Below are 19815 nucleotides of genomic sequence, written 5' to 3' on the forward strand. Positions count from 1 at the left end.
GACACACTGTCACATGTGAAAACATCTTTACTTCATTTTTCTTGGAACTCCTCAGACAACTGGCTCTGGTTGGTACAATCAAGGAGAAACAAACCAGAGCTACCTCCCCACCTCCTCCAACTGTGACAGCACAAGATTCTGTCATCTGTCTTTCTTTTCACAAAACTAACATGGCAGTATCCTACATGCCCAAGCGAGGGAAGAATGTGCTTCTTTTGTGCACAAACCCCAGGCAACCAGCGGTCAGCGACGGGGAATAGAGGAAGCCTATAGCAGTTATATGATATAACTGGGATTTAAAGGGTTAAAATTCTGCGTTTGAATGAAATTTTAGTTTTAATGACAAGGACTGATGCAAATTTTAAAATTCAAGTTTTGAAAGTGAGAAAATCAGTTAAAAAATATTTATTTTAGAGCATTTTAGAGCACAAAAAGGAGGTGGCCATTTTTGGCCACGAACAAGCTGAAAGGGAGTTTTTAGGTTTTTTCATCACTGCACAAAAAGTAATGATTCATAAAAATCAGTGATACTGCTGATAATTGACATGCATTTAGCTGCAATGAAGGTTAAAAAAATAAATCAGGTTGCATGTGTTATTTGGTAAAAAAATGTAAATTTATAATTTTCTCATTTTATAAATTATTAGGACTACATGATATAACTGGGATTTAAAAGGTTAAAATATAGAGTTTGAATCAAATTTTGGTTCTAATGACAAGGACTGATGCTAATTTAAAAAATCAAGTTGTGAAAGTGTGAAAATTGGTTACAAAATGTTAATTTTAGAACATTTTTTGAATATAAACATGAGGTGGCAATTTTTGGCCACGAACAAGCTGAAAGGGAGTTTCTTCAATTTTGCCTTCCCTGCAAAAAAATATTAATGCATAATAATCAGTGTTCTTATTAATCAGTTACATATCTCAGGCTGTACTTTTGATAATACAAGAGAATCCCATAGCACTGCGAATATATGAAGTACTCAGTTTTGAGGTAATTTGCCAACAAGTGCATTGTTCAAACAAGCTGGCATTTGAAGGGTTAATAAATAAAAAAGGAATGAACATTTTACATTTACGTGAAGAACTGATGTTAGTTAAGAACGTTATGCAAAAAAAAAAATCAAAAAACAAGAAAAAAGTAAAAAATTATGCCCTCTGTTTGTTAGTGGCCATTTTTGGCCACGAACAAGCTGAAAGGGTAGTAAAAACGAACAAGTTCAGAGGGTTAAGGCCCAGTGTTGGGCCAAAAAGGCATTTCCAATATTTGCCAAACAATAATTATTGGCTGTATGTAAACTGCTGAAGGTGACTGTGGCCTATAGTCTGTCAAAAATCTCTCATTTGAGATCATTCTGAGCCACAAACATTTGTGTCACAGGTAGAAGCTGTGTTCAGTTTTTTGGCAGCGACTTTTCTCTGGGTAAAGAGCTGTCTGTGAACTTTAACCTGACCCAGAGGGCAGCACAGCTCTGAACAGATTCTAATGTAGATCCACACACAGGCCGCTTCTGCCCTTCATGTTGGCAACAGTCTGCCGTTACAGGCAAAGGCATCACACAAAAAACACAAAAACATAAAACATCACTGTTTGGTACAACACCGGGGTCCGGAGTGGGACGTTTCCACAGCAACACGGAAACGAGCTGGCGGACAGCGGCGTAAGTTTCCCGATATTCCCATCCGGGTCCTCCGCCTCTGTGAGCCAATCAAAGTGCCCCTCAGTCTGACGGGATCGCTGTGATTGGTCGAATCCATGTTTGCCTTTTCAAACACGTTTCAACCGGAAGCTGCGAGTCCGTGAGAAAGTGCTGTGGAAGCTGCAGTGGCCGTCAGTCATCTGTGGGTCCCCATGAGAGGAAACGCCAAACGCGAGGTGAGCCTGACCTCCAGTCTGACCCGCAGCGAGCCTTAGCAGGACGGGTGTTTGTACCGAGCTCTACACACACACACACACACACACACGCTGAGTTGTGTCTCTGTGACTGGCAGGTGGTGTCATCAGGGAGGCTGACGGGGGCGGTGAGAGGGCGTGTGTGAGTACAGCGGCCCGCTTTCAGCGTTTCCTCTGGCTGTGTGTTTGTGTGTCTGTGTGTCAGTGCTGTGCTCTCTGCTGTGTTTTAGAGCCGCTTCCCGCCCGGGGGCAGCATCCCGCCCGGAGCCGGCCTACTCTCTGTACTCCACCGACTCCGAGGACCAGGTAAGGAAGGCAGCCCACTCACAGCCTCCCCCGCACACGCTAACGTGATTGGGTTCACTTCAGCCTGTGTGACAGTGTTCAGTGATGTCACGGGTAGCTCATCCACGTCTTTGCCACAGCACACTCATCTAAGGGTACTGCACACAGAAAGGTCAAAGAGGAGAGCATCCTTGTAGCAGGCACAAAGACAAGCAGGCTGAGGGAGGGCGGCAGCTGCCTGAAACATTTGGGATGTGGGGAGAGCTGAGAGGGAAGAAGATGAGCAGTGAAACACAACGAGCAGAGTGCAGACCAGCAAAACGCCAGACAGAAGGCAAGGAGAGAGCGTTACTGACATCCACAGGTGGCAGATAAATGAGAGAGCTGAGTGAGTTCCCCCACAGCCTGGGCCTACACAGCATAACTACAGGACATGGCAGACACTGTGGAGTGAGCACTGAAACTGCTCCTCAGAAATCACGATGATCAAATGCTCCATCTTTTAGACCAGGGATCCTGAAATCCAGGCCCCAAGTGCACCTTTTAGATGTGTCTGCTTCAACACACCTGAGTCAAATATAGAAGTCATTAGCAGGACTCTGGAGAACTTGACTGCATACTGAGGAGGTAATTCAGCCATTTGATTCAGGTGTGTTGGATCAGGGACACATCTAAAACCTGCAGGACACCAGACCTTGAGGCCTGGATTTCAGGATCCCTGTTTTAGGCTCTCCAGGAATCAAATCAAATCAAGGTTTATTTGTCACATACCTGGTCATACACAGTACAACTGGCAGTGAAATGCTTTTGTGACTGCTCCGCCACCCTGATTACAAAACTACAGAATAGTTAAAAAATATATTATACAGAAATAGAATGTATTTGAAAGTATAAGTATATAAACATTAGAAAAATTAACAATATAATTAAAAAGAACCAATTAAATTAAGTAAACATTAACAATATAATTACAAGGGGCAATTTAAAGTGAACCAGTGCATAAAGCGACAGTAGTGCAGATGCTACATAATCTATACAGATGTGATAATAATAAATGCACAAGTACTAATCTATACATATACACATAAAAACATACATGCATATACTTATATACACATACATATGTCCACATATATACACATACGTATACATATAAGTCTGACGTTGTGTACATTAGTCCTAAATGCTATGTTCGTTGAGGAATCGAATAGCTTGTGGGAAAAAGCTTCTTCTCATCCTCTCTGTTTTGGCTTGTAGAGTACGAAACCGCTTCCCAGATCGTAACAGAGAAAACAGTCCGTTACTGGGATGACTGGGGTCCTTTACTATCCTCCTGGCCCTTGTCCAGCACAGTTTCCTGTATATGGACTGCAGGTCAGGAAGCTCAGTCTGGATTATGCGCTCAGCTGAACGTACCACCCTTTGTAGAGCCTGCCCATCCTGCTTGGTGCTGTTTCCGAACCAGGTTGTGATGTTTCCCGTAATGATCGATTCAATGGTGCAGGTGTAGAAGTTACGAAGCACCTTGGATGGTAGTTTGAAGTCCCTTAAGCGTCTAAGGTGGTAAAGACGCTGACAGGCTTTCTTTGCCAATGCAGTGGTGTGGCAAGACCATGACAGGTCCTCAGAGATGTGAACTCCAAGGTACTTGAAATTGTCCACTCTTTCCACTGCGGTGCCACCGATCATAACGGGGTGATAGTTCATCTCCTGCTTTATGCTGCAGTCCACTATCAACTCCTTTGTCTTGCTGACGTTAGGGAGGAGATTATTGTCCTGGCACCAGTCCTCCAGGTGTTTAATGTCCTCGAGGTAGGCCCTCTCATCATTGTTAGAGATCAGGCCCACTACACCAGTGTCGTCAGCAAACTTGACAATGGTGGTAGGAAGGCTCCAAACATCTGTGCTGCTCCAGCTGTGGACGGACAGAGGGAAAAGGAAAGCTGCCTTTATTGATGAGCTCACAGCCTGACTTGATGTAGCATGACTCTGATCTGGCCATGTTAGCGTCCAGTCTACATTTGTGTGACTGTTCGTCTTCTTCAAACAGTGACATCACTTCAGCAAAGTCAGACAGCTCGACAAACACAAGCCTCTGAGCTACACCATCCACGAAGCAGCAGCATGTTAATAAAGTGCACCTTTGTTCTGCCCTTAGGTCACCACTCTGCAGAAGGGTCTGGACCGCTGTGCTGCCTTGCTCCACGGGATGCTTCAGGCTGACAAAGCAGGTCAGAGGAGCTCACTAATACTACAGATCAGCTGATTGATACAAGTAACAGCAAGTGATCTGCAGCCTCTGCACTCTGAGGGTCTTATGCTTTTCTATCCTATGTATAAGTTAGCTCTGTCAGCTGGATGCTTAGTGTGGGTGTGTGTGTGTGTGTGTGTGTGTGTGTGTGTGTGTGTGTGTGTGTGTGTGTGTGTGTAAGCCTCTCCAAGCCTTCCCAGGACAGTAAGCAGTGGAGCAGTGAGATCCAGGCTTTCCTCATCAGTGGGGAAAAAGGCTTTGAAGAAACTTCCTCCAAAGGCAGGTGAGCGTGTTTGGCACTCTTAGAAGAAAATCAGAGGGAACAAACTCAGCTCCACTGTAGCTCTCTAAAGCTCGGAGTGCACAATTACTAATGAGAGGGTCACCATCTCAAAAGTCATGAAGCTTTTAGGATTTCTATACATTTGTTTTGGAAAATGCATTCAGGGCTCACAGCTCAGCACCACATCTGTCAAATCTGATCTAACTAACTAACGGAGAGGCTGAGAAGAGAAGCCCAGACCTCCCTCCAAATGCCAACAGTTGACCTGCCCTCCATCTATCCTTCCAGACCACAGGAGTGCTCCTTCAGGCCAGCGTGGACCGGGCACCAGAACTCCAAGAGCACATCGCTCCACCCCCCCTGCACCGCATTCAGGAGTGAAGCTACACCCACCTCAGAAACAGCTGGCCCAGCTGCAGTCTCACTTACTGCCAGCACACAGCCAGACCCCTCAGCTTCTCTCCCCCACTGCCCATCCAGCCCAGGCTTCCACCCCACCCCCCCAGCCCGAAGTGTCCGTCCTTCTGTCGGTTCGCCAGTCGTCCTCTCTCTCAGAGCAGCTCCCAGTCCATCAGGCTGCCTGCCAGTCTGTCTCTCAGCCTTCGCACACACACTGTGTGCGTGATGAAGAGGAGGAGTGTGTCCCTGTGAGAGACGTGAATACCCAGAGCCCCCCCACAGACTCTCACACAGCTGCCAGACACACACATGCTCACAGAGACACCTGCACCATGAAGATGTCACACTTACAACTGGAACCTGGACGGGGTGAGACGGTCCCCGGAGACACTCTGAGCAGGGAGGGGTGCGGCGCTGAGGCGGACACCACAGCTACCATGGTTCAGTATCTGTTAGGAGAACTCAAGGCTCTCATTGCTGGACGAGGTAATGTGTACATGTGTGGACAGAGGACTTGTTCTCTCATGTCTCCTGTTTCACTGCCACTCTGAGCAGCTGCAAACAGATGTGGGCAGGTGCTGCTTTTAGCTGGTGTCTCCACCTAAAACCATGTGAGCTGTGTGTCTGTGTGTGCCAGGTGGTGTAGCAGAGAGTCTGCTCAGTGATCTGGAGCAGGCTGTGTCCACACCGCAGATGAATGTTGGAAGGTCGCAGTGTGTGTCAGACCCATCAGCCCTGCACAGCCACAACACACAACTGCACAGGTGAGCCACACACTGGCCTCAACCCCACTGTCCTTTGACTCCTCCACACCTGACTCTGTGTGTGTGTGTGTGTGTGTGTGTGTTTCCTAGGCATGGGAGGATTCTGAACCAGCAGTTAAAGGAGAGTGAGAAAGCAGAGAGGCATCAGAAACAGGAGATCCTCTCTAACTCAGAAAGTAAAGGTGTGTGTGTGTGTATGTGTGTGTGTGTGTGTACGACATCAAGTGATGATAACATTTGAAGGTAAAGACATGCTTTACTGTGAGGGTGGGCCCTGGTTAATGTGAGCTTTATTATGGTGAGAGTGAGAATATTAATGTCTGGATGGGACTGTACAGCTCAGCAGAGTAATGGTCTCATCCTGTGCCCGTCCACAGTGCTCAGACTGCAGGAGGAGCTCACTGCCGCTCAGCATCAGCTGCAGGAACTCAGAGAGGACCTGAGCGACCTGTGGGACACCCTGCGGGACGCACAGAGCCAGCTGAGGGAGCGAGAGGCGGAGAATGCGCTCATGAAGACAGGTACAGTCCTGCTGATGGGCAGCCCTCAGTGGCTCGCTGTGTGCTGGAGACCATCACTGGTCTCAGAGGTCCACCTGTCATTAGACACAGAGGTCAGGAATGGTCCTGGTTTGGAAGTTTAAACATATGAGGACCAGCCCAGGAAAGATGGACCCTCAGAGATTACTGAGGTGAGGACACACTGGGTAACAAAGCCTGGTCCAGTGAGACCACAAGCCCAGCTGGAGGAGCTCAGACCAGTGAACTGAGGACTCCATGGCTCACAGTTTGGCTGCAGCTGCTGTGTCTTTGTAGGGATTCTTTCCTAAGGAAAAAGCCTTGGATTAGGTGCTGACACTGCTGCACCTGTGATAAAGTGATACCTGCTGACTCTTGGACACGGGGGTGGGGTTAACGTAAATGGTGTGTGTGTGTGTGTGTGATTGTGTGTGTGTGTGTGTAGACCTGGAGGCCACTAAAAGCAGGTTACTGCACAGTGAGCAGGAGAGGAGTAAGCTGGCCTCACTGGCGGAGCACAGACTGAAGCAGATGGGACACCTGAACAGGTAGGCCTGTGTTTGGCTGTGTTGGTGGGAGTGTCCCTCAGAATGAGAGAGGTCATTCATCTTCTGCCCTCTGTTTCAGTCTCCTTCAGAGTCGGCTTTCATCGGACTGCCTTACTGCCGCTGAGAGCTCGGTGTCTGATACAGACCAACAGCAGCACAGACTGGAGCCACTAGCGCCCCCTACTGACCACATCATCCAATACTTGAAGTCTCTTGGCCAGAGTGTGCACACAGAGGATGTGCAGTATGTGGCTGCAGAGAGAGAGGGAGCGCCCATATCACACCATGATGTCAAAGGTCAGGGGAGCGAGGAACCTGCAGGGCCTCGGGTGAATCGTCAGAAGTCTAACCTTGAGGCGCAGCGGCCAGAGGAGGCTCGCAGGCAGCATTCCCAGTGTGACACGGAGTCTGTGTGGTCTGATTGGAGCATGAAGTCAAGGTTGACCTTTGACACCAGAGACGAGGCAGCGTTCAGAGACGGCCTGGCAGCTTTGGACGCCAGCATAGCCAGCCTGCAGAAGACTATTGAGCTGGACCTGAAGAGCTGACGCAGGCCCGGCTTCGGTGGCGTCTCTATATTTATGGCCTGCTTAGATGATAAATTGTGCTGTAAACTGTTAATTAAGATTTTAAATAAAGGTTTTTTTCTTTACGTTTCTGCTTGTGGCCGTGATCTGAACAGTGGTTTGTTCTGCTGCTCCTGGAGGTGGTCCCTCCTCAGTCTGTCACCTGTCTGCAGGGCTGTCAGTCAAACACAGCTGACTGTGAAAACAGCAAAATGAACCAACATGCCTCACCTGTACTGAGCAGAAAACTGTAATCTGTGGTGTATCTATAGTCTGAGGTCACATCGTTGTCACAGACGCTGCTGATGCTCAGGCTGTGACTACAGCTCGACTTTGTCCTCCTAAGAGCCGAGCTCAACAGGAACCTTTTAATCAGAGTTCAGCCTCAGTCAGTGAACCTCTGATACTGACTGTGGTCAGTCAGTATCAGGTTACCAACAGGTGCACTGGAGGGGCAACAGTGAGACACCCCCCAAACAGGAATGGTTTCACAGGTGGAGGACACTCAAATTTTCCCTCCTCATCTTTTCTGATTTTCACTCGTTCTGGAGAAGCCGTGGAGAACCTTATGCTGCCTGTAACATCGTTCAGCATGAGCGGTTTGGTGGTGGGTCAGTGATGGTCTGGGAGGGACACACAGACCTCTGCAGGCAACAACACCCTGACTGCCATCAGGATGAAACCCTTGGACCTGTCAGACCCTACACTGCTGCAGTGGGTCCTGGTTCCTCCTGGTCAGAATATGCAGGATGAAGGTGGCTGATACCACTGACTGGCCCCCACGCTGACCTAAATCCAAGAGAGCACCTCTGGTTTTGGTCAATCTGATGCTGCCAGGTTGCCCCTCAGACTGTCCAGGAGCTCAGTGATACCCTGGTCCAGATCTGGGAGATCCTCCAGGACACCATCCATCATCTCATTAGGAGTCCTGTCACTGTCAGACATGGATACAAGCACGTGGGGGCCACACAGACTCCTGAGGACCATTTAGAGTTGCTGCAGTGACTCTTGGGCTAAATGTTCCAGCTGCTGCATCATTGATTCACTGTGATTTTCTTTGAATTCAGCCTCTATAAGTTCATCATTTTCATCAAATGATGCAGCATCCTTTCATTACCTGGTCCATATCAGTGTAGATATGTAGCATGATTTTTCTCCCATAGATCTGATTTCACTGATTTGAGCAGTGTGGGTACATTCAGCATGAACCCTGTTTTGGTTTATCAGGTTCCTGTGATGGGGCCATGCTCATGTCAGCCCTTTTTGGTCTTCTTTTGAAGTGTGTTTGGACTCTTTACTGTTTGAACTACTCATCCTTTATTGTTGTATTAATCAGTTTTTGTGGTTTGTCTTTGGTGTGAAAGATAAAAAGTGCAATGAAAAATAAAGATAGAAAAAAGAACTCTTTATACTGTTTTGTGAAAAAGTGTAAAACAGGTTTTATTGAGTACAAATGCAGGTATGCAGCAAAGCCTGGTTGGTGTTAAGGCCACTTTGATCGTTCCACCGCTGTCTCAGCACGCTCTGAGACTGGAAAACACAAACCAGGAGGGAGTTAACACTCAGAGTGATTACACAATCCTTTGGTTTGCTGGGAGCGTCAGCCTCAGTGCAGAGCAGTGACAACAGGGTGGAGCACAGGACAGCTCCCACCTAAACCTCTGTGCAGACACGCAACCTGACAGCCTTCAGTGCAACAGTGAGGCCACCTGGTGATTAGCAGGGGGCTCAGGAAGGTTTGTTTCTGACCGATGATGGATGGAGACCGAGCATCCAGAGCACCACCTGCTGTTTCATGAAAGATACAGCTGAGAAAACTCCACCCTCTGCTGAGAATGAGAGTATGATTACAGGCCTTTTTCTTTGGAAAGGTACATCTGTACTGGAAGTAGAACACAGACAAGTACAACAGTATCACAGTATCGCATCCTTTGTACCATCTCGTCACCTCTGACTGATGGTGTGGAGAGAGAACGGGCCTTTAGAGACCCTGAACCGTTGCTGAGTGTGAGTATACGAGGAATGGAACAAAGTTCACTGTAGTCTGAGTGTAGTGTAGTCCTTCAACATGACATTTTCAGCGTACCAACATACACGGTATATATTTTAGGGGATGATTGCTTACAAGATTATTTTTGGATCTTTCATAAACCAGCTCCACCTGCTGAATGAGGCCACAGGATACAGTGCCAAGTGTCAGGAGTATGACAGGAGACTAAGCTGACTGTGGCAGTAATCCTGAAAGTTTGCTATATCACAGCCCAACCCTGTGTGTCTGAGGCGTGGGAGAAGTGGACGGTGCTATCCGCAGCCTGCCGATCGATGCTCAGCTTGGATGCAGCTGCTCTCGCTCAGCTCCTCCGCTGTATCGCCGAAGCCGTGGTAGTGTCCGTAATACAGGAAATCCCCACGGTCTGCCCCCGTCGGCCCCGGGCAGGCCGGCCAGTCGGAGGCGCAGCTGCAGGGGCTGCTGCTCAGGTGCAGTGAGCCACACATTTCAGCCAAAGCTCGCTGAGGTGGTGCTGGAGTCTGAGAGGCCGGAGAGAGGGCGCTCTTTGGAAGCAAAGGCTCGTCGTAGGCAGCAGGAGGCGATGCGTGATGATGGCCGTTGGCCAAATCTACACAGTTGCAAAAAAAAAATCTCTCTTTATGACCAGATCACATAATATTGGACCTGTTGGTTACTTTGTCACCAAGCAAACCCACCTGAGCTGATCTCCAGGTTCATGCCCTCCAGCTGCTCATGCACACAGCTCTGCACCTGCACCAGCACACCTGCAGCAGACGACAGAGAGAACAGGAGGGACATCATACCCTGATGAGTCTTTCTGCATTCATGCTGCACACAGAGCGAGCTCATTTCTTACCATCAGCTCCCCTGGCTTTCTTCATGTGGCCCGAGTCCACGGCAGCCAGCTGCCTCTTTCTGCTGAGCGGGCCCTGACCACAGGGGGCACCGTTTCCATTCGGCACTATGCTCACTCCGAGCCCGCCGCGCTGGTGCAGGTGCCTCTGGGCGTTGGAGATGATGCAGAAGCAGTCGTGGAAGCCGTGAGCGTGGGCCAGGTCTGCCGCCGTCTGCCCGCTGGCATTCTTTAAACTGAACAATGAGAGGGAAGTCAGACAAACTGCTTCCTGTGCAGCATCACCTCAAACAACCTGACTGCATCCTACATTCATCACAAGCTGAAGTCTGACACAGAAGTATTGCAGGGAGAAATCATCAGGACCACAGGCAGGCAAACCAAAGTGTTCTTGGTCCACTAGTTTAGGAAACATCTCCTACATTTGTCTGAGTCCTGACAGTCTCGCCCTGCAACACATTACTTTGGATAATTCTGTCCAATCAGGCCTCTCCTCTTAATGAACACTAAGCAGACTGTAGTGGTAATCACATTAAAGTTCCCACAGACTGATTACAGTCACGTTTCAGGTAAAGAACACAGTCCTCCTAACTGAGACAGTCATGCACATGAAATGAAATGTCTGCAGAACATGGGTATACTAGTGCACCCCCCATTTTTAAATATATTTATAAAAATTAAACTTTCATATATCCTATATTCATTTCACAATAAAGTTAATATTTCAGCCTTTTTTCATTTTGAAACCTGCTCCTGTTCAGACAGCATCTCCTGGCCTGCTTCAGGACAATAATCTGCTGATAAGGATCATCCACAGCCTCCACACGGAGGGACCGAGGCTGCTGTCAAAGCACCAGGAGCCAGCACGCAGGAGGACAGCCTCTGTGGAGCACACGTGATGTCAGAAGCATCTTCTCCGGCCTGAGGAGGATCTGGACTCTTGAATTCTGCATTTCATTTGGAGATCGAGGTCGGACGGAGGATACTGAACCCCAGGCGTTCATCAGAGTGTGCATGTTAGAGCGCGCCTGTATAAACGGGTTTCCTGGACCCCACGGAGAGGAGAGGAAACAGCTGACCCACAAACCCAGACAAGCTGAAGACCACCCGTAACAGCACTGACTGGTGACCTCCCTGTCAGGCTGCACTCCTGCAGTCACTCCAGGTAAAGGAGCCCAACCATTCTGCACCAATCCTCCCTCTGATTGATCTCAGGAAATAATGTGATCACCTGAGGCGCTGGATTACTAGTTTTCATAAGCTCTAAGACGTACTCATCAGAATAAAACAAAAAAGGCTGAAATATTTCATTTTACTGCTGTTTTTCATGCATCTCCCTCAACACCAGCTAATGAAAGGATACGGTTTAAAGTGAAGGGCCGATCAGCATGTAGCATTAGAGAGAATTAGACACATCCCTGCTGACACACTATATACACATGAAATATTGATGTTTTTCTGCTTTGGTGGGCCATAATTAGGTAAGCTCACAGTACTGAAGCCTTGGTCCTAGCTCCTTAATGCCTGCTGCTGTTTGGTGAGTAGGAAAGGGAGCAGGCTGTGGTTACTGCACTGGGAGCACCACCAAAAAGCAGCTTTCTATATCAGAGTGTTTCACTGGCTGCTGTTCCAACAGTGCATATCATCAGCTCATGAACACGAGGCAGAAACCCTGCATGAATAACCACAGCTCAGCCAACCCAGGTAATGCACACTCACTGGCCACTTCATTAGGTACACCCAGCTCCCTGCTACAGCATCCCAGCCAGGCTCTGCAGACACTGTTCAAGCTTGTGTTTCTGCTGTTTTCTGTTTCCACTTATGATATTTACTGTGTATGGTGGAATTAACATGGAATTAAGTTTTCATCTGTGGGTTTTCCTCAGCATGCTGTTTAGGCCTCCTCATTTTAAAGTATTTTGTCCAGTAAATGAGGCACACACTATTAGAAGTAATCCAGTCTAAAGGATCATTTCTGTGGCAGTGCAGATGTACTGCAGCACATCAGGGTTCCACAGGTGTACCTAACAAAGTGGCCGGTAAGTGTGGATATCACTGGGTCACCAACGTGTCATAAGAAACATTTCATGTTATTCATCCATTTACCTTCTTTGATTGGGGACATATTTTTGTCTAGTTTGCTCCTTCAGTATTCCTGAAGCTGAGCTGCTAATAATCAGTAATCCCTGAGGCGTGTCCTGTAAGCACAGAGTATGAAGCTAAGCATGCATGCCTAAACATGACAGTCATTATGAGTGCTTTCTTAGCATTCAAACCAATCACTGCAGGAAATACCTCGCCAGTTTGCCAGCTGCAGAAACTGTGGGAAGCGATAGTGAGCACTCATTGGACAACTGTAAGATGCTCGCAGATGCATGTGTGGCAGATTCTGCGGTGCCTATTTGGATTGCTCCCGCTTTCTGGGATAACTTGGGAAAATCGAGTTCAAATTCAATAGCTGGAGAACGTCACAGCGTGCAGGGTGTTTGTTTCTGCTGGCACAGTTTGAAAATGAAGATCACAGGCAGCTTGGTTTTTAAACACAGTACAGCACATTATAACACAACTTTATATCCACACACCCTCTGCTGCTCACTGCTAACCTGCCCCGAGGCACAAAAGCTCATGGTCAGTATTTGGTGGCACCGCTCTGATTTCTTTTGAGTTTAGAGTTACTGTATGAAGACAGGGTGAAAATCTGGTAGGCTGGGGAAGCCCTGACATATCATCCATTTTAAAGCCCGACTGATCCTCAATATTTAGGGCTCACAGCTGAAACCAATATCCAATAACCTGCCTCAGTACAGCATGGAAGCTCCTGTCAGGAATCATAGCAGCTGAGATGAGCAGGAACGTGGCTCATTACATGAGCGGGGCCCAGAGAGGAACTGGCAGGGGAGCAAAACACCACCTACTGGTAGATGGAGCAGTCACTGGAGACTGTAAGACCAGGCTGACCAACCTGAGCACCGCCTGGACTGACTACAAGAAAGCCTGCGACTCACACATGACAGCGATCTAACCAGAAAAATAAAATAAATCACCGCATGTCTGTGGACTGTGGGAGGAAACCCACACAGACTCCACACGGAGGGGCCCGGGCCGAGGTGGAATCAAACCCAGACCTTCTGGCTGTTATTGTAGCTGTGAGGCCGCAGCGCTAACCACCACGCAGCCCGGACATGCAGTTAGTGGGGTTAGGTTAATTGGTCACTCTAAATTGCCCATGGGTGTGGATGGTTGTCTGTCTCTGTGTTGGCCCTGTGACAGGCTGGACACCTGTACAGGTGTACTCTGCCTCTCGCCCTATGTCAGCTGGGATAGGCTGTCTGAGCCAAAGTGGATGACCGAGGAAGACACCACTGTTCAATCATGAAAAAATGAGAGTGGAATTTACCAAAACGCATGTGGGAGAACGTCCTTTGGACAGACGAGACTAAACTGGAGCTTCGTGGCGACTCGCGTCAGCTCCCAAACAAAGACCAGAAGGCTGCACCTGCTGTGGAACACGGAGGAGGCTCGGTCATGTTCTGGGGCCGCTTTGCTGCATCTGCCACAGGGTGTCTTCAGCCTGCGCAGCTACAATGGACTCTCAGGACTATCGAGGCATTCTGGACAGAAATGTGCCGCTCGGTGTCAGAGAGCTCAGTCACCTGCAAGGATTCACCTCGTTTCCAATCACAGGGTTAATTATGCTACACAGCATCCATCCAGCTTCCATTGGAGCTTTTTCAGTGTCGTATGCACACAGTAAATGATACCCACCTATGCCCACAGAGGCTCCTGCTGCACACATGGAAGCTGTTTTTAATCTAACTCAGACCGGCACGTACCCGGCAGCTGCCCGATTCCTAAATCATTCCTTTAATTCCCAGGACCAGGACAACAGGAACGCTGTCACGTTTGTCCAACATTTTAAACTGTGAAATAATTTTCAGCAACCACTTTATACAACAGCATAACACAGCGCCCCCTGTGGCCACAGAATGTAGTGCAACACAGAAGTATTGCAAACACATTTGTAGGTCATTTAGGTGCCGTTTACACGAGACCGTTTTCATTTTGAAACGGTGTCGTTTTGATGCGTTTCGGCCTTGCGTTTACACGACAACGGTGTCGTTTTGATGCGTTTCGCCCTTCTGTTTACACGACAACAGAGTGAAAACGATGTGTTTCAGAAACGGGGTCCAGAGTGGAGCGTTTCAGAAACGCACCGGCTTGCGTTTTCGTGTAAACACTTGAAACCGGGGTGATTTGAAAACGCTCGACTCGCACATGCGCACTATGGTTGCGACGGCCAGTTTTTCGCGCACGCGCAAACTGATAAACAGTACTCGCGGATTCACGAGTGCTTCTTATGCTTTTCCTGTGTTTTTACCGTTTTGTAATTCAGCGTTGTGTGCAGCAGCGATCCAACCTCATCATCTGTCCACACAAAACCTCTCACATTGGCCGTTTTGTAAGTAATGAACAATTTGCCGCACTACCTACTGTGTCACTCCACGCATGCGCGTCTTGCGTAAACAAACTGCAAAGAGAAAACCAACGCCAACTTGTGGCCTGGCATGGGAACTACATCGTTTTCATCGTTTCACATGTCCTCGTGTAAACGCGGATGGTTTCTGAAATGCCATCGTGTAAACGAAAGGCTGAAACGCATCAAAACGACACCGTTTCCAGTGAAAACGGCCTCGTGTAAACGGCACCTTAGAAACAGCCTCGATCAGAGTTTGTCAAGAGAAATCAAAGAACGGCCAGTTATTATAATCTACGGTGGTGTAACATGAATTTATATTAAAGCAGCTCGTTTCCACGTTTGCCTCCACTGTGCCACATATAAATAGAAACACATGAGCTTTTCTGCTTTTACAGTTAACATCAGCATTTTCTCTCATTATCTATCACAGAACATTTTACCTGCTCAACAAAACAACACAAACATTCCTATCAAACCTGGAATAAAACGAGAGCTGATTGGAAGAGAACGGCCACTGTGATACAAACCCAGCTCCTACAGCAGGGACTCTGCAGGACGCAGGATGATAAATGCAGATTTTCCTGACAGTAGAACACAGAAACACATCAGCTGTTTAACCCGAGGAAATGAATCATTTAAGGAAAATATGAGCTCCTCGTTGAATGTGAGGGCAGCAGCGTGTCTCCTGAAGCTGGGACAGGGCCGTGTTTGTGCAGCATCCCCTCTTCTTCTAACATCTGTAAACATCTGGAACTGCACAACCAGCTGCTGGACTTTTGGGAATGCTGTCCCATTCCTGTCTGAATGAGGATTCCAGCTGCTCAGCAGTCCTGGGGCTGCTTTGGGGTTCCTGATGGTCTCAGGTGGTCAAAGGTCAGGACTGCAGGCTGCTGCAGCACCCGGACGCTCCTGCTGCAGGATGTGCTTTAGCATCGTCCTGCTGAAATAGGAATGGGAGCACATGCTGCTCTGAAACCTGGAAAGACGCGTTCAAAGGCTTCACCGTTCAAACTGAGGAACATTATTCTTTGTTCACAATCTGTAGATGCAGCTTGTAGATGCAATGAACCTGATTGGCTGAAAAATGTTCCTCTGCTGTTTCTTCTTAGTACCGCCGACTGTTACTGCCTTTTGCTGCCCCGCCACTACTTTTTTGACCAATGTTACTGTCATCAAATTAAAATGAGCTCATATTTCTCAGTCGACAGTAGAGCGTCTCAGTTTAAACATCTGACGTGCTGTTATGTCCTATTGTGAATGAAATATGGGTTTATGAGATTATTGCTGTTTTCAGAGAGAGTGGGCTGAGAAATTTCTATGTTCCTGCGGTGCCATGTCCTGTGTTTAACCCTTTCATAATGTAAAGCTCCACTCACACTAACGGGATTAATAAATTAATTATTTTTCATGTTGTGTAATGAATGTCTGGATAAGATACACAAGCAGAGACTTGAGGCTCATTTCCTGCATCACTGGCTTGTCCAACAAAAACAAGCATTGGCCAGACTGCTGGCACTGATTTTAAATGGTCTATTTATGATGATGATGTCATCAACTAGCTCTTCATAGTTTGTGGTTGCTCAAGAAATTCTGTCCCACCTGAACAAATGATTCCCGTGCTCTTGGTTCAGGAGTCTGAGCTTAGAGGGAAGGTCTTTGTCTCTAATACGCTCACAGATCCATCAGAGATCCAGCTTTGAAACACTATTGATCACTTGATCAATAGTTCACTAAAACTTTGTTTTTATCTACTGACAGATCAAAAACAGTCACTGTAAGAAACTGATAATTTCTAGCATCACTGATCCTCAATATTGGCAGCTAAACTTTAGCTGATTGAATTTTAATGACCATATTTGGATTCAGCACCAAAAATCACCCAAATTATTGATAAATTATGTTCAATTTCACAATTAGAAAATCTTAGCACACTCTACATTTGTGTGAGAAGCTCCAGAACAGCAATACATTAGCTAAATATTGACATATGCATAACTCAAGAACCTGACGTGCTGGAGAAATTCTGATTATAAGATTTGGAATCAGCACACCTGAAATGCCTGATATCAGGTATTTTTCTGCAGGTAGCAAAATCACTGTTGACCAGTGTTATTAGTATTGGTGTCATGAACAGCTGAACAGGTAAATTATTAATAACACTTGAAGAATTAATGACACCACAAAGAAAAAAATAATGACCAGCAGTCACCTGCTGATCCGCACTGGAAGCAGAGTTTATTCCACGGATACAGAACTGATCCTTCCATGACTCCCACCCTGAGGACAATGTCTACATTACTGCAAAGAAGATGATTTTTAAAATCAATCATCTTCAGACTATTTAATGTCCCTTGTTTGTAAGTGCCCACTCCTCAGCTCCAGGTAACTGTAACCTGTAACTGATGTTAAAGCACATCCTGGAGCCGATACAAGGACGTCAGCCCTGCCATTACTTTAAAGGGGATCCTGTCACAACCCAGCGGGGTCATATGAGCACTGACCTTAATCATGATGGAAAAAGCTTCCAACACAGTGGCTCCTTCCCTCCCAAACAGCTGCTCAGACATTAACAATAACAAACATGCAGCAGAACCACAGCAGCTGATCTTCTTCAACACAGGAAACGTGCACTAAAGAAAGCAAAGGACTGCAGAGGGCGGGCTGCCACACTCAGCCTGTGAGTGAGTCATTTTCAGCTGCTGATGAAACGATGCAGAAGATCAGAAAATGGAGAAGAGTCAGCAGAAATGCTGCTGCCTGACGCCACCTCCTCATCATCATCATCATTTGGGTTTGCATCAGGAGAGCTCTTCAGTGTGAACAGCCACTTGCTGGCTGAATACGTGAAGGACTGCTGACAGCAGCTTAGAGCCTGGTTGGAGTTCCTACTACAATCATTCAGCACTAAAATGCAGTGCAAAGTGTAACTATTCTTAACACACCTGTTGAGCAGGCTATGTGACTCAAAGCTAAGAGTTGTGTAGCAGCTGCTGTGGTTCACACTCAGCATGACAGAGCTGCTGTGTCGCTTCACACTGGATATTACTAGCTCACCAAGGACTGCAGGATACTTACTGCGGTTTAGCGCCTGCTATCAAAAGCACCTGGATACACTCCAAGCTACCTGAGCGAGCCGCCTTGTGAATGGGAGCCTCACCTACCAAGTCCTGAAACACAACATAAAGCTGTAAGCATGCTCATGTGTGACGTATGAATGAAGATGTTACAAACACAACAAAAAGCCAAGTATACTATATAACTTAACTGCTTCACTAAAGCAGAGGGGCTGATGTGCAGTACTGACCGGTCAAAGCCAAGCACACAGTCCAACACAAAGCGAGGAAGTATATATAAATACATTGGGGCTTCTGAGTACTGCAGGTAACTGCCCTGTTTCTGTGTATCTCTCTGGGTTTACTGCAACTACAAATTCAGTCTCAGAACCTTAACAGGAAGCACATATTTAGTGTAAACACTGATGCAGACGCTGTAAATGAAATGGGAATTCATCTGGCTGCCGCACACAGCCACAGGTCCTTAGATTTAACACAGCAATAATCACAGACACATTAAATATTACACACTACAGCTGTCTACACACACACTCACCTGCTTGTTGACATCAGCTCCCGCCTGAGTGAGCCACACCACGCAGTGAGGATGTCCTCCAAATGCTGCAGTGTGTGTCGGAGTCTGGTTGAACCGGCTGGTCAATCTGTTCACCTCGCAACCCATCTGCACCAGGTGTGCCACGCACTCCAGCTACACGCACACAGCAACAAACAAGAATCACTTAATTATTACACACCGGACGCTCGTGCACGCCGAGTGCTGCAGAGCTCACGGGAGACTTCAGCTCTCACACTGATGCCCTTCCACTGGAAGAAATCTCCAACAGGCCTGTCTGTGTATGGAGTGAGGGTGTGCAGGGTTTACCCGCTGTTCACACCTGCCTTTTTGTTAGACATACTTAAAATCACGTGACCGTTTACAGGGATGTGCCTTCATCATAAGGAACTTTATTTTGAGTGTTGGGAGGTTATTAGCAGTGACTTAGATGGTGGTTACAATATCACCACAGACAGACCCAAAACTGTCAAAACAACCGACAGCAAAGAAAGAGTTTTGTTTCTAAAAAGCAGGATTTGAGCATTAAGTCTGTAATGCAGTTTCCCAGTGATCACCGACAGGGTTTTAAATAAGCGCCGGAGCCGTTTCGAGGTGGCTGTCGAGCAGCTTCTAGGAGGCTTTTGGGAAACAGGAAACAGTACAAGGACATAAAACGCCATGGGATCAGAATACTACCATAAGTAATTAATCAGTATATCTATTTCATTACATATCGATCTGTGTGTCAGTACAATCGGTGTGAGTGGCGTTATTATTATTATAAGTTAGAATCAGTTTGGTTTCCGGGTCGTTTTGGCGCCTGAGCAGTGATTGGCTCCCACTGGCCCAATCAAAACCTTCAACCCCGCACTTTTTTTTGGGTCTAAAAACCTTTATTGTTATTACGCTAGAGCACAACTGTGTGAGCAGTTACACACAGTAAATAAATACGGAGGTGTATTAGCCGGGAAAAACGCTTTCTAGCTGAGAGTCTGCCCACCTCCGTGTTCTACACACGATATAAAGTTCACAGCGGTTAGCTCCTCTTAAGCTGCCGGTGTGTCAGGAGTACCTCAGCTTCCAGGCTCACCTGTCCATAGTGGGCAGCCCAGTGTATGGGGGTCCATCCGTAGAAGGAGTCCTCCGCAGTCAGATGGATGCGGTTTGACAGCTGCTGTAACAGCAGGACCAGAGCCCCGACATCTCCATCCCGACAGGCGCGGTGCACCGGGAAGCGGCTCACAAACACATCATCACCGGAGAAGGCGGCTTCCGGTCCCCCAGACATAAGTGACCTGTGAAAGGGGCAGACGGAAGAGTTTCTGCCCGCTGCGCCGATCCCACGGAGCACACTGAG

At 47.4% G+C, this 19815-nt stretch overlaps 2 protein-coding genes across 3 annotated transcripts; one reads left to right on the forward strand and one right to left on the reverse strand.

Moving 5' to 3' along the window:
• Positions 1-1729: 1729 nt before the first annotated feature.
• Positions 1730-8002, forward strand: ccdc14 (coiled-coil domain containing 14). 2 transcript variants are annotated; one of them, XM_030751565.1, is made up of 11 exons: positions 1730-1876; positions 1993-2036; positions 2125-2200; positions 4338-4410; positions 4612-4713; positions 5002-5598; positions 5750-5876; positions 5967-6058; positions 6254-6397; positions 6840-6942; positions 7022-8002. In XM_030751565.1, the coding sequence occupies exons 1-11, from the start codon at positions 1853-1855 to the stop codon at positions 7488-7490; spliced, it is 1851 nt and encodes a 616-aa protein (XP_030607425.1). In that variant the 5' UTR covers positions 1730-1852; the 3' UTR covers positions 7491-8002. The 2 variants fall into 2 exon arrangements, with proteins under 2 accessions (XP_030607425.1, XP_030607432.1); XM_030751572.1 differs by lacking the exon at positions 5002-5598 and having other exon boundaries at positions 1731-1876.
• Positions 8003-8922: 920 nt separating this feature from the next.
• LOC115793682 (ankyrin repeat domain-containing protein 10-like) lies at positions 8923-19775 on the reverse strand. Its single transcript, XM_030748777.1, has 6 exons — positions 19549-19775; positions 18459-18611; positions 17925-18016; positions 10376-10608; positions 10215-10283; positions 8923-10126 (listed from the first exon to the last, which is right to left on the reverse strand). The coding sequence occupies exons 1-6, from the start codon at positions 19744-19746 to the stop codon at positions 9810-9812; spliced, it is 1062 nt and encodes a 353-aa protein (XP_030604637.1). The 5' UTR covers positions 19747-19775; the 3' UTR covers positions 8923-9809.
• Positions 19776-19815: the final 40 nt, after the last annotated feature.

This window comes from Archocentrus centrarchus, chromosome 2 (genome assembly GCF_007364275.1).
Source record: "Archocentrus centrarchus isolate MPI-CPG fArcCen1 chromosome 2, fArcCen1, whole genome shotgun sequence".
NCBI classification, from domain to species: domain Eukaryota; kingdom Metazoa; phylum Chordata; class Actinopteri; order Cichliformes; family Cichlidae; genus Archocentrus; species Archocentrus centrarchus.

Coding starts and splice junctions, on each gene's coding strand:
- ccdc14 (XM_030751565.1), top strand. CDS start 1,853: ATGAGAGGAAACGCCAAACGCGAG. Junction 6,398..6,839: donor GAATGCGCTCATGAAGACAG/GTACAGTCCTGC, acceptor GTGTGTGTGTAG/ACCTGGAGGCCACTAAAAGC. Junction 6,943..7,021: donor CAGATGGGACACCTGAACAG/GTAGGCCTGTGT, acceptor CCTCTGTTTCAG/TCTCCTTCAGAGTCGGCTTT.
- LOC115793682 (XM_030748777.1), bottom strand. CDS start 19,746: ATGTCTGGGGGACCGGAAGCCGCCTTCTCCGGTGATGATGTGTTTGTG. Junction 18,017..18,458: donor GAGCTGATGTCAACAAGCAG/GTGAGTGTGTGT, acceptor GTTGTGTTTCAG/GACTTGGTAGGTGAGGCTCC. Junction 10,284..10,375: donor GAAAGCCAGGGGAGCTGATG/GTAAGAAATGAG, acceptor CGTCTGCTGCAG/GTGTGCTGGTGCAGGTGCAG.